At 35.7% G+C, this 18829-nt stretch overlaps 1 protein-coding gene across 1 annotated transcript in view; it reads right to left on the bottom strand.

Moving 5' to 3' along the window:
- ME1 (malic enzyme 1) overlaps positions 1–18829 on the bottom strand; it is a 157833-nt gene that overhangs the window by 122289 nt on the left and 16715 nt on the right. The window contains exons 2-3 of the mRNA XM_037039460.1: positions 13475–13608; positions 9409–9558 (exon numbers count right to left, since the gene is read on the bottom strand). Coding sequence (XP_036895355.1) covers positions 9409–9558; positions 13475–13608 — 284 coding nt within the window. The remainder of the gene's footprint in view (positions 1–9408; positions 9559–13474; positions 13609–18829) is intronic.

Genomic DNA, 18829 nt, shown 5'->3' with positions numbered 1-18829 from the left:
GAACCCGCAACCCTTTCTGGTGCCCAGAACGACACTCCAGTGAAATGAGCTACCCAGCCAGGGCCACAGTACTTTTACCCAGGGTAGAAAACATGGGAAAGAATCCTAAGGTAACACTGGATTCATCAGACAAATGGCATTTATTTGGCAGTTTGTCAATAAAAATTAACTTCCTCCATTAGGGAAATAATATACTTACACATTTTCAGCTTTAAAAATAAATTACCTCATTTCATAGTGAAATGATGTTTCATTTCACAAGACAGCACTATTTTTATAAAATATGTAAAATATGGTACCCTCCAAATTTTTATAAATATCACTCATTCAGCCACCAGACTAATATCGGGATTTACTGTTAAATAAGAAACTGCTTCACTTAGAAAGAAATGAAATAACTTTCATGATTTACTTTAGATAGGTAATTACTGCAGGTCCACAAACGATGTTTCATTCAACATCACTTTACTATAAGATTGGTGAGATGCCATAGGAACTTAATTCTGGTTTATAACAATTAGCTTCTGGTAAAAATTGGATTTATTATACTTCACTTTGCTTACAGTCATGCAACTTATCAATGATGTTAAAAGAGGACTTCCTGTACATAATTTATAATTCTATCAAGTAGTATTTAAAATTTACTACAGTCAATATAAAACATAATTAAATATATAGTATTGAGCTAAAACTGGCAATTTCAATTATTTTAAAAAGTTAAACTTTATCCTTTATCTTGTGTAAAATATCTAACATATTAAAGGTAAATAAAAGAATTCTTGGACAATATTAATATGTACTATTTTGTAAAAATAACTGATGAAAACAAACCTTCAAATTTTCACAAGCACACCTAAGAAGCACGCAGCAAAGCACACTTTTTCTTTGTCTTTAGAAAAGACAAAGCACACTCTAACCCGGCTACTTCTCCTCAACTACGGGTTCGGGTAGCCGGTGCCTGGGGGAAAGGTGGAGGCATTGGCGCAGAAAAATTCTAACTAATAATTCCTTTATTGGCTAAACTGCAAGTAAGTTAAGGAAAACATATAAAAATAAACAAGGGTTTAAAAGCATATCCAGGAAACCAGTCTGAAAAAACTACAAAAAATAAAAATAAGATCATAATATGATTACTTTAAATGATGAAATGTCAACGTTAAACGTTTTCCCATTCAACCTGAAGAAATGTCGAAACCAAAATATTATAGCCAGGATTCAGCTGTGCAAACTGACATGTGTTTATAGATTTGTTTGGGGGATAGACTAGGAATTTTGATGAGATGTGTCACCAAATCACTTTTAATCTGTTTAAAATAATCTCTTATTTGAAAACATTATTTTGATAATTTTTAACTTTGTATTTAAAAATCGTTACCAAGAAACCTGCTGAAATAGAAAGCAGGGTTATTTAAAATGATGTGTGAGTTAGCTGTACTCTAGGACATGTTCCAAATACCTGGAATCATTCCTCTGTAGACTGCTTTTTAAAAAATCACAGCATTTTCTAGTTAAAAGTGAATGACCTTACAATTCAACTATTTTAAAATCACACCCAATGCAAGAATCACATTTAGAATGTGACCAATGGTTATTCAAACCACATGAATATTTCCAATGAGGGAGAATAAGGAAGTCTATTCCAATGTCATTTAGTTTAATTTCAGAAATCTTTCTTTATACTGAAGTTAAATGCAGATTTGTAATAAGCTCTCTCCTCTCATTTTTACATTTTGAGGCAAAGGTACTCTAAAAAATTTTCAAATAATTGAAGACTTAACTACATGCCTTTCAATTTTTTTCTTTTAGGGTAAGCATTTCTATGTCCTCCCACTGTTTCTCAGATAGCAGGTTTTCAGTAACTGTCACTGCTTCGGTTACTCCTCTCTGAATGTACCTCTGTTTGCCAACAACCCTTCAAAAAACACAGCATCCAAACTAAACACAGATGTGATATGGGTATGTGATGCAAATAACCACTGCCTTCCTTTTTAAAAAATTCTTTATTTTTAGTAAAGAAGACTGAGATTTATAATCCTCCTTAAAAATACATAAAACACCAAATTAATACAATCTCATAAACAATACCTAAAGCTTGGCAATTTTTCTCAATTCTCCATATGCTATCTGTAAACTAAACTTCAATCAAAACACTTGGGTATACCACACAGATTGCAGCAAAGTTATTTTTGGATCCTGAACCTGAATTTCCATTTAAGTTTTCCACACTTAAAGTCTCTAATGTATATGGAGACTTGATGAACTGTTATTTTACACTTTAGGGTCTTTTACAGTAAAAGATAAGTTTTGCTGCCTTGCTAAAGAAATTTATATGTCTATGCATATATTTAGGCAACCCTTAGATTTTGATGTGAAGAATTAATGTCTGAATCAGCCCTACATTTTTTCCATTCTCCAAATTTTTCCTAATTAAAGCAACACATAGGAAAGAAGATAGTTTGCTATTTTAAACTACTTCTGGGAACAGAGTGGATTTCCAGGACTTAAGACTGAGAATACTCTGCCTCACTCCTCTTTTTAAAAAGTCACATACACATTTTCATAAATATCACATTTAGTATGATCAGAAACAAATTGAATTTGAATTAACTAGTATTTCAAGAAATCACCTAAACCTCCACAAAATGTGAAAATCAACTTTTTCAAATAAGTATCTCTAAAATACAAATCAGTTGCGGTAACAGTTAAGAGAGCTGACTAGTCCGGACTTGTTTCGTATCTTTGAGAAGAAAGTCACCATGTGCTCTTCTCATACTTCAAAATAGGGAAGAGAAAAACACTCTCCTTAGGCCACTTTCAGGAGAAGTGAAATAAGTGAATAAAAGTACATTTTTGAATAAGTACAATCAAAATCAAAAGCTTATTGCTGTGGGTAAATGGTAGAAAGTTTATTAAATTGAACATTAAAATGATCACTCTTCTGGAAGCATTTAAATATTAGTTGTTCTCTTAAATATCAACTACTTGAATTTCTAAATATGTAGAAAATTGCAATACAGTAAAAAAAATAAAAACTACAAACTAAACCAGAGATATAAGCCAAAAATATCCCCTGGTTCTCAAAAGTCTCCTAAATATTTCTAAAGATTTTAAAGTGGCTATATTGAAGAAAGCCAAATTCAGTCAAGAATAGTCCTGGTTTGAGGAAAGGGGACTGGGAGGAGTAAGAAAAGTTACAGGGGGTCAAATACAACACATGGTGACAGATTTGACTTCGGTGGTGGGCACACCATACAACATACAGGTGATGTATCACAGAACTGTACCCTTGAAACCTATATAACTTTATTAAACAATGTCACCCCAATAAATTTAATTTTAAAAAAACAGTCCTGGTTCACCCGGGCAGCTCTGGTATCCAGGACTACCTAGAGGTTTGGAACGTCCTCACCCCTAGCCAGAAATCCCAAAGGTCTGAGAACTGAGAAGACCTAGGACAGCAAGAGACGTCTGTTACCAAGGGCACTGGATTACTTGGCAGTTCACCTCACAATGGCCCGGTAACAACCCCACCATATCCAACTACTGAAGTGCCACAGCCTACTTCAAGGCTTAAATTGTTTCATTTGCCATTGCCAGCTATTAAAACTGGCAGTGAAACCATGTTTCTGTGCCATAAACAACTTAAACTATGCTTATAAACAATTACTGAGGTACTGACATACTTAGGCTTAATAAAAGTAAAATTGCCCTCACATACCTGTCAGAGCATCATTTAAAAAAAAGAAAACCAGGTAGATTTAAAGGAAAAAATTCATAGAACAAGAACAATAAGAAAGTTTCCATTCTACTAAATGTTCATTTGATAGTTATTATAGCTATATTCTGTACAATATAATGAGAACATTCTTGGGTTAAAGGAGTATTAACTTTGGGTAGGTTTCTTTTACATTCATTCCTTTTAAGCTTCCTTTCTCACTGCTATTTCACAAACCAAACATCAAGTAAAACTGACACTCTCACCCTATAAGACGACAAAATTTACTGAGCTCTTGGTTCTCTGAGACACTGGATGCTTCTCTATGAGTAAACTATCACTTCTAATCATGGTCTAATCATGGTCATGGTTATAACCATTTCTGTATTACTATAGGTATACGTTCTCATATGAAACTGCAGATAGGGTAATAAAGAAAGCTTATTCCTCACAATGTAAATAATCAATACTCTACTGCAAGTCCTTTGTGGAATTCCAAAAGAAATACAAACAAATAATAAATGTAGAAAAACTGTTTTAGTATTTTGTCTTGTTTCATCTTAATTTTTATTTTTATGCATTTCCCTAAGAATTTTCTAGGAAAGAATAAAACTAAAAAATAAAACATCTTAATGAATGATTCTCTTTGACAATTAGTTTTTGTGTTAACCTTTATCACTATCAAAATCAAAACAGGTACCATTTATGTGGCATATATAATATGACTTAAAATACTAAGAGTTTTAAATACATTATCTACTAAGTTCCAGGTCCATACATTTAAATGCCTACTGGAAACTCCCTACTTGGAAGCCCCAAAGACAGTTAAAACTCAACCCAAAAAGAACTTGCTATCTTCCTTACAAACACATCCCATTACTCTGAAACTTGATGAATGGTACCTTCATCCACTTAGTCATCAAGGAACCTGGGAGCTTTAATACCAGTTGTAATGACAACTACTTGGTGACAGCTACTATATGCCAAGAATTATGCTAGAAATATTATCTACAATAAACCTCCTCCAAAAACTTACCAAAAAAGCATCACTGTAAAATCTTAAACAACCCTGTTTAATTTTAGTTAACTCAAGTTTTCTCCAATTAATCTGAGCACTGAACACTCTTTTCACCGTAAATTTTGGCAAACCAACCAACAGAACTATTTAATCAAACTTTGTAAATGTTTTTAAAAATTGCAATCAACAATCTGTTGTATTAGCTCATCCTTTTTCCCAAAATCATATTAGCAAATTACTATATAAAAATGAGTAGTTGAAAGGAGTATAATATGTATTTAAAGTTGTATTGTCAATATTTAATCAAAATTCTATTTCCTCACAGCCTGACTCCTCGAAGTGAATCTATTTTCTTTCAGATCTATTATTTATGAGAATTTACCTGTTAAGAGATATGTGCTTAAACAAGAGAAATAAAAAACATTATCAATACTTCATGGTTTTCTATGTGAGTGAATGAATATAGTAATATTGTTACTACTTCTATGAGGTAACAAACAAAATATATTAATTCAGCACCAACCAGGTACTGATCCTAAATCGGATGAAAAATCCAGAATAACTTATAAAATATGATCCCTTCTCTCTACATGCTTATAAACTATTTGGAATTTAATGAATAGTAAAGTGCCAACAAAAAAAGACCAAGCGTATTTTGATAGAACATTAGAAATATCAAAAGTACACTAGAAGCACAAATTGCCAAAGGCATGATAAAATGTTATATAGCTAATAAGAACTGATGAGAGAAAGATGATTCTTGGAAAATGCAGTGTAAAATATAGCAGGTGGAAATATTGCCAAAAATTATACAAATCTGCTTTAGCTGTCCTTTACATATACTTGCATCATTAATTTGTAAAAAACATTGTTTTAAAAAAAAGATTGACAGAATACAAGTAATTTAATTAACACAGTAAGCTTGGCAAAAATACAAAAACAATTATCTCTAGCTTCCAAAATTACACCTCTACAAACAAATTAACCACAATCAGACACAAGCATAGTGCACTGCAAAAATTAAAATGCTATGGGCACATGGGAAGGAGATAATCCAAGCGAGCTCAACACGGTCCTAAAAAATGATTATCCATGACAGCTTGAAAAAAACCACACATAGTATCTACGCCAAAAAGAAAAGAAATTCTACACAAAACTGATAAATGGATATTCCAGCATCATTTCTTAGGAAAAAAATATTGGAAGTAGAGGTATTCACTTAAGAATTTATTTTTGGATATCTAGCCAGACTTTAATGCCCGTATTCAAAATGCAAAACAAATATCTAGCCAGAGAAAAGTATCATATCTTAAGCTATATTAAAAAGTATGACATCCAAAGATATACCTATGTGCAACTGTGTTGCTTTACAGAAAGCTACACAGGGTTATTATAATAACCCTTAACTTTCACCTATGTTCTTACTTGCTACTATCAAATCTATAAAGTAAAAGGAGTTATAATCCTCCTGTTCACTCTCCAAATATCTTAGAATATCTGCTGTTGCAGCAGAAAAGGTTTAACAGACGTTTGTCAATTTTGGCTTTAAAAAAATTCTATATATGGTAACTGGTGCCCCAAAGATCCATCATTATTCAAACATAATCATAATTTCTTTTCCAATTAAATACAATGTCTAAATTTACACCCCATAAATTTTCAAACAAGTTCCCTTTTCATAATTATGGGAGAAGCCATGAGAACTATTCCACTAAACAACTTAAAATCATCAAAAGTTTAACAAAATACACACATTAAAAATCAACATGACAGGAAACTGCCATAAAGAGACCATACAGAAATGATTTTAGAACCTTTAGTTTTTTGTGCATAAAGCATTGCTATACTGGCATTTCAAATATTGTGGAAAACTGAAAGAATAATGTAGTGAATACTCTACCTACCTAGATTCAACATTCGTGAGCGTTTTGCTACAAATGCTCTTCTACCGCCTGCCCCACCTCCCCCTTTCCCCTACCTACCTAGATTCAACATTCGTGAGCGTTTTGCTACAAATGCTCTTCTACCGCCTGCCCCACCTCCCCCTTTCCCTCTATCATTCCATCCATCCATCCACCCATCCCTCATCCATCCATCCATCCATCCGTCCATCCATCCCTCATCCATCCATCCATCTATCCATCCGTCCATCCATCCGTCCATCCATCCCTCATCCATCTATCCATCCATCCATCCATCTACTTTTTTTCTGACAAAGCCCTCAGTAATCAAGTGCATTAATACTTCTAAAGAAAAATAAATTACATTAAGCCAAAGACTAAATTCAGTTCAAGTTTTGCTACCAAATAGATTCAGATAGATCAGGTGGTATCCCAAAGGAGACTTCTTTTAATGTTTTGGATTTTTACAATGTGGATAAAGGATGCCAGGTGGTAGTATTATCCCTAAGTTACAGAGATATATTGTTGAGATATGTTGCAGCATAGAAGAATTAAATAATTTATTTGAAACTAAAACAAGTAGCAAAGCCAATAAGTGAAAATAGGCGAACTACTCCAGAGTAGTGAAAAGTGCTGCTCTAGGAATCCTCCAACCCAAGAGAAAAATCCTGGTGACTTTCTTTTTCTTTATCCAGAATCTGAACTCTTGCCCCTAATTCCATGACTACCCTCCTATGAGCCACTATGATCTCCACTGGGTTTACTGCACTAAATAGCCTGCTAACCATGCCACCCCATTCTTCTACCCACTTCAGAGTAAAAGCCAATGTTCTTTATAACAGCACTCAAGGAACTACAGGTTCTGCACCCTCTCCTTTACCTCACGTCTACTGTCACGTCCCCTACTCTCCCCCTCCCACTCCACTCCAGCCTCACTGGTCTCTATGCCGCACCTGGTCCCCCGGCTGCACCTGGTCCCCAGGCATGTTCCCACTTCTGGCCCTGGCACTGACCACCCTTCCTGCCTGGCACATGTTTCCCCTGTATCTACACGATGCCCCCCGTCACCTCTCCAATGTCACTACGTTCCAATGAGGCTTACACTATCACTCTATTTAAAATTGGAGGAAGGAGGATAAATGGTGCTGGAAAATAGTAAACAAGTAAACAGATATTTTTTAAAATTATAACTGTACCCCCTCAAAACAATGGACACTCCAGATCCCCCCGTTCCCTGCTCTACTCTTTCTTTCTCCTTAACACTGGCTGCCTGCAAGCATTCTAGACAATTTCCTCATTTCTAATTTCTGTGTCTGTCTTTTCTACTTAGATTTCTAAGTACAACAATGTATCCCAAGTCATTAGAAAAACATGTAGTATATAAGTGCTCAAAATAATTTTTGCTATTGAGATTTCGATGTCAACTTCAACCCGAACACTTTGAGCTAAGGTGTTCTACATCCCTTATAATTAGCACTTCTCAGCATCTCACAGAAAAGTTTGAATTTCAATATACTTAAATTAGATTTTTAAAAGGCCGAGTTTTATACATTTATGTGTTTACTAAGATTCTTTATGTAGAATTACATTGTACAGACATGGGCAGATGTTACGATGTCACTAGGAGAAAACAATACAGTAAGTAACAGTTTATATAGTTCGATCCCTTCTATAAGGGACACAGTACATATTTTTGTGGGTCACAGTTTCAGATACGATGGCATTAGGTATTTGAAAAAATTTTTCAGTCTGTGTATTTGTATTTTCTCATTTTTAATTAGTAAATATATATTATTTATATCATTAAAAATAACATACTCATATACCCAAAAAGAATTATTCCTCCCAATACATTTACCTGCTAAATTCTAACTTTTGTCCTTCTATGAAAAACAGTTATTCACTATTATATAATGCAATAGATATGTACCACTGATGTAACTTAATAGAATACTTAAAATACTGTTCTAGATCTTCTCTTTATATAAGGGGTGATGTGGCTAATTCTTTTACTTATACAACGGCGATGTGGCTATATACCACTACGTCCATGCATCTATGTAAAATCCACATAGTCAATCTAACTTTCAAATATTACCTCTGAAATAATCCTTTTAATGATAATACTTTCAAAGGGCTTTTATATTTATAGTATAAACTTATAACATTAGTTTTTATCTTTAAATTCAGAATATACATAGCACAAATATGTTCAACTCGAGCTTTTGCTGTTGCTGATATTAAACATATTAATATTTATTTACTTCCACTGGTCCTTGCTTCAAAAGTATTTATACTGAATAAAGGAAAGCTACGGATTTAGACAAATTGTATTCATCTTTAAAAGTGACTATTATTTCACCTAAGGAAAATCAAAAAAACTATTTTAATGCCAACTCTGAATTTAAAAAATAATGTCCTATTTTCAGAAAAATTTGGAATTTTTGCTTTAGCTTCTAAAATGTATATATAATAGTAGTAATTAACATCTCAAAGACAAGGTAAGTAATGAGCAATTATTTTCTTACCAAATGAAAAACAAGTTCTTTTATTGTCTGTAAAAGGTAACCTAAATTGGTTTAGAAATACTTTCCCCTTATCCTAAATCTAGAAAGAAAATACTATATTTTAATCTTATGTTTACATTTAATGTTCTTTTAAATGAAGTTTGATTGAGAGTAAAATTTTCTAAACTTCTATTCCATTCAATATCTTATTGCAAAAACTTTTTAAAAAATAGACACAAGATGTATTTAAAATAAAAGTTTACATACCTTGGCTTCCGAAAAACTAAACTATATTGCTGGCAAGCCAGACCCACAGTGGGAGTATAAACAATAGGCATGAATTTCTCGACATCGGACATGAGCACTTTATAAAAGAGCTTTTCATTTCTATCTTGAAGATCCATTAAGAGAAGATACCTGTGGAAATTGGACAAAATGAGATATTCCAACAATGTCACGAAATAGCTATTTGGAAATCTAATTAAACATTTTCCAACAAGGTATGAAGTATTTTTTAGGTCATATAGAAAACATCTGATCAAAAAAGACTTTAGAAATATTCCTAAATACCTGAAAGAACTATACTGATAGCATTAACTTAACTAAGTAAATATAAAGACTTCCCCCTTTAACTTTCAGTGCTGAATAACCAAGGGGAGTAACAAAGTGAAAAATGAGTAAGGAATGCAGCACTGACCCTAAAAATCACTAAGGCAGGCAAGCCCAAGGGACTTTTCTTATTATTTGTATCAAATGGCCTTTTTCTTTCTAAAGGAATTTTTGACCCAGAGTTACCAGTATCTTCCTAAACAACAGCCTTATTGTGTTACCATCAATGGTTTAGAGAATAAAATTCAAACTGCTTGGTACAACTTAAAAGAATATTACAAAATTGTACTCCATAATCTTACTAACCCCATTGGATTGATTTCCATTCCCTGAAATAGCTGCAAATGCACAGAATTTGGTGTCAGAGAGACAAGATTTGAATGCCAGGCAAGTAGGTGGATTATGCCAATGGGAAAAAATTAGTATTTGGGAAGATTCTGACTTTTAGACATGCTAAAACTGATCTAGCAATATGTAAGTCAATCATCATTGCTAAATCAATGATCAATCCTCAGACCGCATCTTATTTTACTTGTCAGAACATTTGATGCAAGGGGCATTCCCTAGAGGTCAATATCTCTCTTTACTTGACCTCCAGGCCATCATATTCTCCTGGTTTTCCTTCTGCCACACTGGTTTTCTGTTTGTCTGCAATTTCTTTTCCGTTTCTTTTTACTGTTTTCCCTTCTTCACTGAAAGCTAACACTCATCTCTAACATACTAGGAAATTGTGTTGGCTTTACCTTCAACATACCGTATTTTTGGACCGTAAGACACACCTAGGTTTTAGAGGAAGAAAATAAAAAAAAACTTTTTTTGAAGCAAAAAATGTAGTAAAATATTTAACAATTTAAATAACATATTTCACCAATGTAAATGTAAACAGAACTCAGAACTCAACAGCAGCATTAACAACCATCATTCCTCCCAAATTGGGCAGAGAGGGCGGGGTGCACATTATAGTCCAAAAAATACGGTATATCCAAAATCTAAACTCCTCATTGCTACCAGCCTCTATCTAAATCACCATTATCTCTTGCTTGGATTACTGTAATTATTTCCTAAAAATTCTTCCAGCCTACATTCTATCCTCAACAATGCAGCCAGTCATCTTGAAATATAGCTCAAATCATGCTGATTTTCTGTTCAAAACTTCTCATTCAGAATGACTACAAAAGTCCTTCAGTGGCCTTCAAATACATAATCTGCCCTCTGCCACCAAACTTCTTCTCCCGACCTACCATTCTTCCCCTCACTCATCCAATTGCAGACACAAGTCTATACCAGCTAAAGAACACCACTTTCCTCAGATTTCTTCATGGCCACTGGCTCACTACCTTTGGTACTTGCTTCTAAGTCACCTTTTCAATGAACTCCATCCTGATCACCCAATTTAACGATGCAAACTGACCATACCAATACCCCTTAATCAGCTCTACCTTTTCTTTTATTAGTACTTGTCACTTTCTAACATATTAAGTAATGTTGTTTTGAAATAATCTTTAAAAATAATTTATCGAAGTTCAGTGAGGGCAGAGATCATTGTCTATAATCCCAGTATCTAAAACAGCATAAGCTCAATGTCTGTCTATTTGAAGAACAACCCATGGCAAAAATATGAAAGCCACCTGCTCTTATGAGGTAGCTGACAGAATGGCCCAGGAAAATATAAAGTAAAAACATATGAAGATGAAGGAAGGACTTAAGGAACAAGTGAAAGGGACTATGAAGAAGGTTAAGCAGCAGCAAAAACACACAACTGGACACACTGAGTGCACCTCTAGCCCCAGCTACCCCTGTCATCATCCATGGGCTCAAGAAAAAACGTGGCCATGGCAGAAATGGAGGTTATTACAGGCTCAGCAACATGGACTTCCAGTCACCAAGGCTGACCTGGCTTTTGACCCTGCTGAGTGCCCAATCTGCCAGAGACCAGCACTGTGTGCCTGGTGTGCCTCCAGTCCCCGGGGTAATCAGCAAGCCACCTGGGGGCAGGATGATTACAACACTGGGCTGCTTCCGTCAAGGAAAGGGCAGCATTATTCTCATTGGAACTGACACTGACTCTGGATACGGATTTGCCTTTCCTGCACACAGTGCTTCAGCCAAAACTGCCATCCAGGGACTTACAGAATGCCTGATCCACCTTTATGGTACTCCACAAGGCATTGCTGCTGATGAAAGGACCCGCTTCAGAGCCAATGAAGTGAGGCAATGGGCCATATTCATGAAAATAACTGACCTTACTGTGTTTCCCCCACAATCTAAAAGCAGCTGGCATGACAGAAAGGTGGAATGGCCTTCCGAAGACTCAGTTACAGCACTAGCTAGGTGGTCGTACCTTGCAAAGCTGGGGCAAGGTTCTCTAGGAGGCCATGTATGATCCGAATCAGTGTCCAATCTAATACTATTTCTCTCACAGCTGGGATTGACAGGTCCAGGAACTCAAGGGTGGGAACAGAAGTAGCACCACTTACTATTATTCCCAGTGACCCACTAGTAAAGTTTCTGCTTCTTGTCCCCACGAACTTATGCTCTGCTGGCCAATAAGTCTTAGTTCCAAAGGGAGGGATGTTTCCACCAGGAGACAATTATTCCATTGAACTGGAAGTTACAGCTGCCACTAGCCACATCGGACACTACATGCCTCTGAATCAACAGGCAAAGAAGGAAGTTACAGTGATGGCTACGGTGATCGATCCTGCCTCCCAATGGGAATTTGGACCGCTACTCCACTGTCATAATCGAAGCAAACAGGAATTCTTCCAGTAGTCTGCTTTAGACTTGAGCTCCAAGTCTTTTCTTATTCTCCAGCCTGCCAGTCTACCTACTGATTTAGGACTTACCCGGACTCCACAATCATATGAACCAATTTCTTGAAATCAATGTGTATCTCCATCCAACAGAGAGTATGGTGTGTGTGTGTGTATGTGTGTGCCTGTAGATAGATACACACATCCTTGTTGCTTCTTTTTCTCTGAAGACCACTGGAGAATCCTGACTAATACAAATATTCACTAGGTATTGAGTCAGTTGACTCTTCTAAACATCGCACAATATTTTAAAATAACTATTATTCTCTTCAACTCACAAATGAAAAACCCGCGATTTAGAAAGCTCGGTACCTCAACGAAAAAGGACAAAGTCAAAAGCAGAGAGCAAGGCATATAGCACGGTCACGCCAGTGGCTGTGGTGGTTCGCGCAGGCCCCGCTGCTAGTGAGATACAGGCAGAATTTCAGCCTAGAGCTATCTCCTTACACAGGGAGGGAACAATGTTTCCTTTATCTTTGTGCAAACATGGAAACTGAATTCTAGACACAGTAAGTGACCTACATTCCCAATAGGGTTAGAACCATGTTTGGAAGTTAAAAAAGTGCACTTTCAACTAAAATGTATTTATAGTCTGACTAAAAACCACTTTAACCTGTTTTGCTCTGTCTAGGGTGGCATTTCCTGATAATTTACCTTTACAGCAACAATTTTATCACAAGAGAAAAGTAGTCTCGCTGAAGATAACAGTTTAGAAAAGAAAACTTTATTTCATTTAAATGTTCCTACAGAGGGTAAATTTTTAAAAAACATCATTGTATTTACAGGCAAATTCTCCTCAAAGTTGACTACTCTTTTCAAATTAATAACTATTTTAACTTTCTCATCTAGTAAAAAGTAAACTAAATAATTGTCTGAGCGAAATATAAAAATCACCCTCAGGAACGTGTTACCTGTCAAAGTCGGAGTTCAGACGCTCGAAATTTTTAATTATTCTCAGGACCTGGAGATCCTGAGTGATGAAGCAAGGCGGCAACAAGCCATGAATATTTAACTGTTGTCTCTCCTTCAGGGTAAAAGCCAAGTCCTATGGAGAAAAGAAAAACAAGAGTTTGAGGGGAGGAAGACCAAAAGCACATATTTATACAAGTGACATCAAACAAGTATATGGAATTAAGAATCCGAAGATCTGGAGGTACTCTAAAGATAGCCATTTGACTCTGAGTAGATCATATAATCTCTCAATACCTGAGTCCTTCAACTTTAAATACTAGAATACTATAATATTTTCAGATCTGTGTCACTGCATATTAGGATAAAATCAGGTAATACATTGTAGAAAATGATTTGAAGACACGCAAATGAAAGATATAAATATTATTAATGTCACTAAGTATAAAAGCAAACAGGAGCTATAATAAGAGACTTTAAAATTATGATCAGGAGTAGTTCACTATGCCCTGCTTTGCTTCCCCTACAAAGTGGGTCAGTTCATGCCTATGTAAGCTTGAAGCACCTGTTCCAATACTCCTTTCCCAAGTCATCTCCTACTGTTTGTTCTTATACACCCCTAACCACACAAAACTCACCACTGCCTGAATGCACCTGAAACCCTTTTATCCTTCCATGACACCGTGGTCAAGAATGTCTTGCTTCCCTGCCTCTCTCTCTGCCCTTCAAACCATCCCTCAAATGCCCTCTCTTCTCTAAAGCCCTCCCAGACTTATCTAGTATGTCCATGAGAGCCCTATGATTATGCCTATGCTACATCACCTATTTACTGGAACACCAATTATACAAAACAATAGTGAAGAAACTATGAGGCTTGAAAATAAGCAAACAAAATGGAACTGATGGGTTGATCAAAGACCCAGAGTGCCAGAGTGGACCTAAGAGATTTGCTGGGATATAATACAAGGGACAGTCACTAATACGGAAGAGGGATTCCCCCTAGAGTTCTGCCCCTGGAGACAGGTCTCCCCTCGGAGATTCTGAAGCCCAAGAGGCCTCTCCGATTAGACTGTGACTGCTATGCCTCCGAGTCTGGCAAAGCACACCAACATGACGATGGTCAGGTCCGCTCACTGCGACCACTTGCTGCTGTTTCTTAGACAACCTGGGTGAGCAGGAATACGTTCGCTAACTTTGCACTGGATAATTCCACAGCCATTCTCCTTTGCCTTGGAAGCTTCTGATGACAGCAAAATGGGGACTCCTGGGCCTTTTGGAAATATATTGCTCTGGGGAAAGGACAATTTGGCTCATCCCGAGGCTGACAGAACCTGACTGGTGAGGGATGAATATGTCCAACCTCAGGAAGAAGGTGACAGAAGTCAATGAATGAACAACTCTCTATTCCTTCTAATTTTTTTAATATGAGTAGGCCCATTAATTCATGTCACTAATGGAAAGCCTTATGTTTAGACTCCTGGGGGCAGACCAAAGAAAGTTAAATAGATTTGTCCACTGAATGATCCCTGACCCCTGGTGGAACTCTTAAGTTGCCTGCAAGAGCTAGCTAAGACCAATAGCTCCTTTTGACTTTCTCAGAAGGTCTCCAATTGTGATCGGCACAGCTGGTGTCTAGTTAGTTACAAGATGTTTTTCTTCTCCAGCAGCAACATTCAGGACTGCAAAGCCCCCACTGTAACGTGCTCAGTTGAAGGTCCTCTGCAGCTCCAGTATGTGAGGGATGCAGCAGGACCTTCCCCTTCCCAGAGGATAATCCAGTGTGTCCAACTGCGTTGCCCATTCACCCTCTCTCAGGTACCTGGAGAAGAGCAAACCAGCACAGGCCTTAGTTTGGAGTTTCGGCTCACACCAGGAGTCACAGTGGTGTTGCTGGAGCCTTCCATGTGCCATTTTCTTTTTTATTTGAGGTTTGTGTCCCCATGTCAGAATGCAAAATGCCAGGAGGTCAGAGATTTTGTCTGTTTTTTTCCCCACTGTTTTATCCTTAATACTCAAAACAGTACATAACATAATTAGATTTCAGTAATTTATTACATAAACAATGACGTTTTAAATATTTAATTTTGAAGCAATTAAAACTTTAAAAACAAATTGTTGCTCAAAAAACTGATTAGTATATTAATTCTGGTAAAATTATATTTAAAATGTAAAGCAACCTGAAAGGAATATTTGTATGAAAAAAACACAGAATGGAACGCACACTCCGCTTGTTAAAGATACAACTGAGAAGACTGATCATTCAAAGTAAAATGCATGAAATAACTCCTTGAAGGGAAACAGAATTATATACCATAATATATTTGAAAAAAAGAAAACGCAGTAAATTTTTCTCAAACTTGAAATAAAAACTTTGTAAATTAAAAATGAGAAGAAAGCTAGGCTAAATTTAAAGTTTCAAAACTACATGAATATATGTGAAGAAGCAGTAAACTTCTGAGTGGTATGCCTTAGAAATCTGCCTGCAAAAATAATACTCAAAATATCAATATTCTGAAAACAAGGGTTGTTATCAAATACTAATATATGCTCCTTTATTCACTTAATAATGGCACTTAACTATCATTTATTGGCATAGTTGGCCAGTCTTTTTACATCAATTTTCCAAAGTCTGGTATGAAACTAATTCCTAAATCTAGCAGATCTCCCATATCTTACACCAGGTAAATGATAATGCCATCTGGATGTCCTTTGATGTTTAGTAACTATAAACTCCCAAGGACAGCAGATAAAAGCATACNAAATAATAATCAAAATATCAATATTCTGAAAACAAGGGTTGTTATCAAATACTAATATATGCTCCTTTATTCACTTAATAATGGCACTTAACTATCATTTATTGGCATAGTTGGCCAGTCTTTTTACATCAATTTTCCAAAGTCTGGTATGAAACTAATTCCTAAATCTAGCAGATCTCCCATATCTTACGCCAGGTAAATGATAATGCCATCTGGATGTCCTTTGATGTTTAGTAACTATAAACTCCCATACACTATTAGGCAAATTTTCCAAGACACAGGAAAGTGCCAATTCAACTCTGAAAGCAAAAACACGACAACAACAAAAAAACACTAGGGCTTAGAAATCTGGGGAACTAGGCCAAGTTAAATTCCTATGATTGGGTTCGTATTCTGTTTCTACCCATTATGAATTTTTCAAAATCAATGAATAAGTAAAATGAAATTCTACAATCCCTAAAAATATAAAAATATAAAATGCTTTCATGGAAACCACAGTCTTAAGAATGATACACCACTGTAACCCCTACCACCCAGTAGCTTCCCAAAATGTATTCCAAGAAACAGTAAGCAGAACTTTGAGCCATTTAATAATCCTGGCTCTATATTTCATTTTTTCATATTAACAGAAACTGTTTCATATTCATAAGTATATTTTGTAGAGATCTATAAATAAATCAGTTACATCTAAAGCTTGACGGTAAAATGCTAGCTTTACACATTCTTTTTAATAAAAGGTGATATACAAGTGTTCAGAGAATTTTTACAGTAGGGTTATCCCGTAGGGCCTATCCAACAAAGGACAGCAGATAAAAGCATACACAGGTTCTAACTTTCATCTGATTTCTTCTGAGTCTTTCATGTAGTTGATACGCTTAGACATCTATACACACATTGGGTTTCCAGACCACCTATAATTCTCATTCCCTAAAAGCATTCTCATACAGTCTAGGTTCAACCATAGCTAGGGTTATTTTTCCTTTTCTGTCTTCCTTTTACTTTCTCTAGTCATTAAAAAAAATTTTGGACTGCATCCCTAGACAGCAGAATGGTATGTTGTTTCACTGCTGAGGGAAGAAACAGGACAACTATTCTTCTGGACTTTACTAATTAATCTACGTGTATCTTCCTGAAAAAACTGAGACTATCGAGCAGAAATGAAAACAAAATTCCTGGCATAACAGAAGACTTATATCAGAAACTATGATCTCACAGAGCAAACACAACTAAGAAGGAAAGTAGTTTTATCCTAAGTAAAGTACAGAAACTGTTAGCATTAGAAACACAATATATTCTGTATTCTATACTAACCATCTTTAATGTTCTCAATGAACTTTAGTAGTTAGTTTGCTTTCCTTTTTGCCTGAATAATGATTAAAAATAATCAGGCTGACTGGCAAAAAGGAATACACTATCTAAGACACAAAAGCTTTAAGATGAGATATCTATATATGTATAATAATCCATTATGATAACCAGTTTTATTAATTTAATGTTTGAAGCCACAGTCACATCAGGGCAGAGATGTTCGTGTGTTGTGTTCAACTGGTGAAGCCCTAGTGTCTAAAACAACACCTGCCACTGTATAGGCAATCAACAAAAATGTGTTGAATTAACTAACTATTAACGATTTGCTAGAACTATACAATTGCTATCACATATTTTAAAGAAAACAAAGCAGAAGTGAATAAATAAGTGGAGAAGCAGGTGGCATAAAAACAGACACACAGGTCAATGGAATGCAATAGGGAGCCTAGAAATAAACCCACAACTTTATAGTCAGTTACTATTTGACAGAGGAAGCAAGAACACACAATGGGCTAAAAATTGTTTATTCAATAAATGGTGTTGGGAAAATTGGACAGATATGTACAGAAAAATAAAACTAGACCACCTTCTTACACCACACACAAGAATAAATTTGGAATGGATCAAAGCCTTACATATTAGACCTGAAACTATAGAAATCCCAGAAGAAAGTATAGGCAGCAAAATCACAGACACTGTCATAGCAATTTTTTACTGGACATATCTCCTTAGTCAAGGGAAACAAAAGAAAAAATAAACAAATGGGACTACATCAAACTAAAAAGTTTTTGCACAGCTAAGGAAGTCATCAACAAAATAAAAAGACAACCCACAGAAGGAGGGGACATATTCACTAGTACACCTGATAAGGGGTTAATACCCAAAATTTATAAAGTACTTACGAAACTCAACACTAAAAAACAAACAACCCAGTTAAAAAATGGGCAAAGGACCTGAGTAGGCACTTCTTCAGAGAGGACAAATGGTCAACAGACATATGAAAAGATGCCCAGTGCCAGTAATCACCAGAGAAATACAAAATAAAACCACAATGAGATAATATCTCACACCCGTCAGAATGGTTACCATCAATAAATCAACAAACAATAAGTGTTAGTGAGGATGTGGAGAAAGGGGGACACTTTTGCACTGTTGGCTGGAATGCAGACTGGTGTAGCCACTTTGGAAAGCAGTATGGAGATACCTAAAAAAATTAAACCTGAATCTGCCCTTCAACCCAGTGATACCGCTTCTGAGAATATACCCAAAGGAACCTAAAACACTAATTGG

Source organism: Sturnira hondurensis, unplaced genomic scaffold (assembly GCF_014824575.4).
Source record: "Sturnira hondurensis isolate 20B ecotype Veracruz unplaced genomic scaffold, ASM1482457v3 Scaffold0025370, whole genome shotgun sequence".
Taxonomy (NCBI): Eukaryota; Metazoa; Chordata; class Mammalia; order Chiroptera; family Phyllostomidae; genus Sturnira; species Sturnira hondurensis.
The sequence above is the reverse complement of the archived record's forward strand: the minus strand, read 5'-3'. Positions and strand labels throughout refer to the sequence as shown.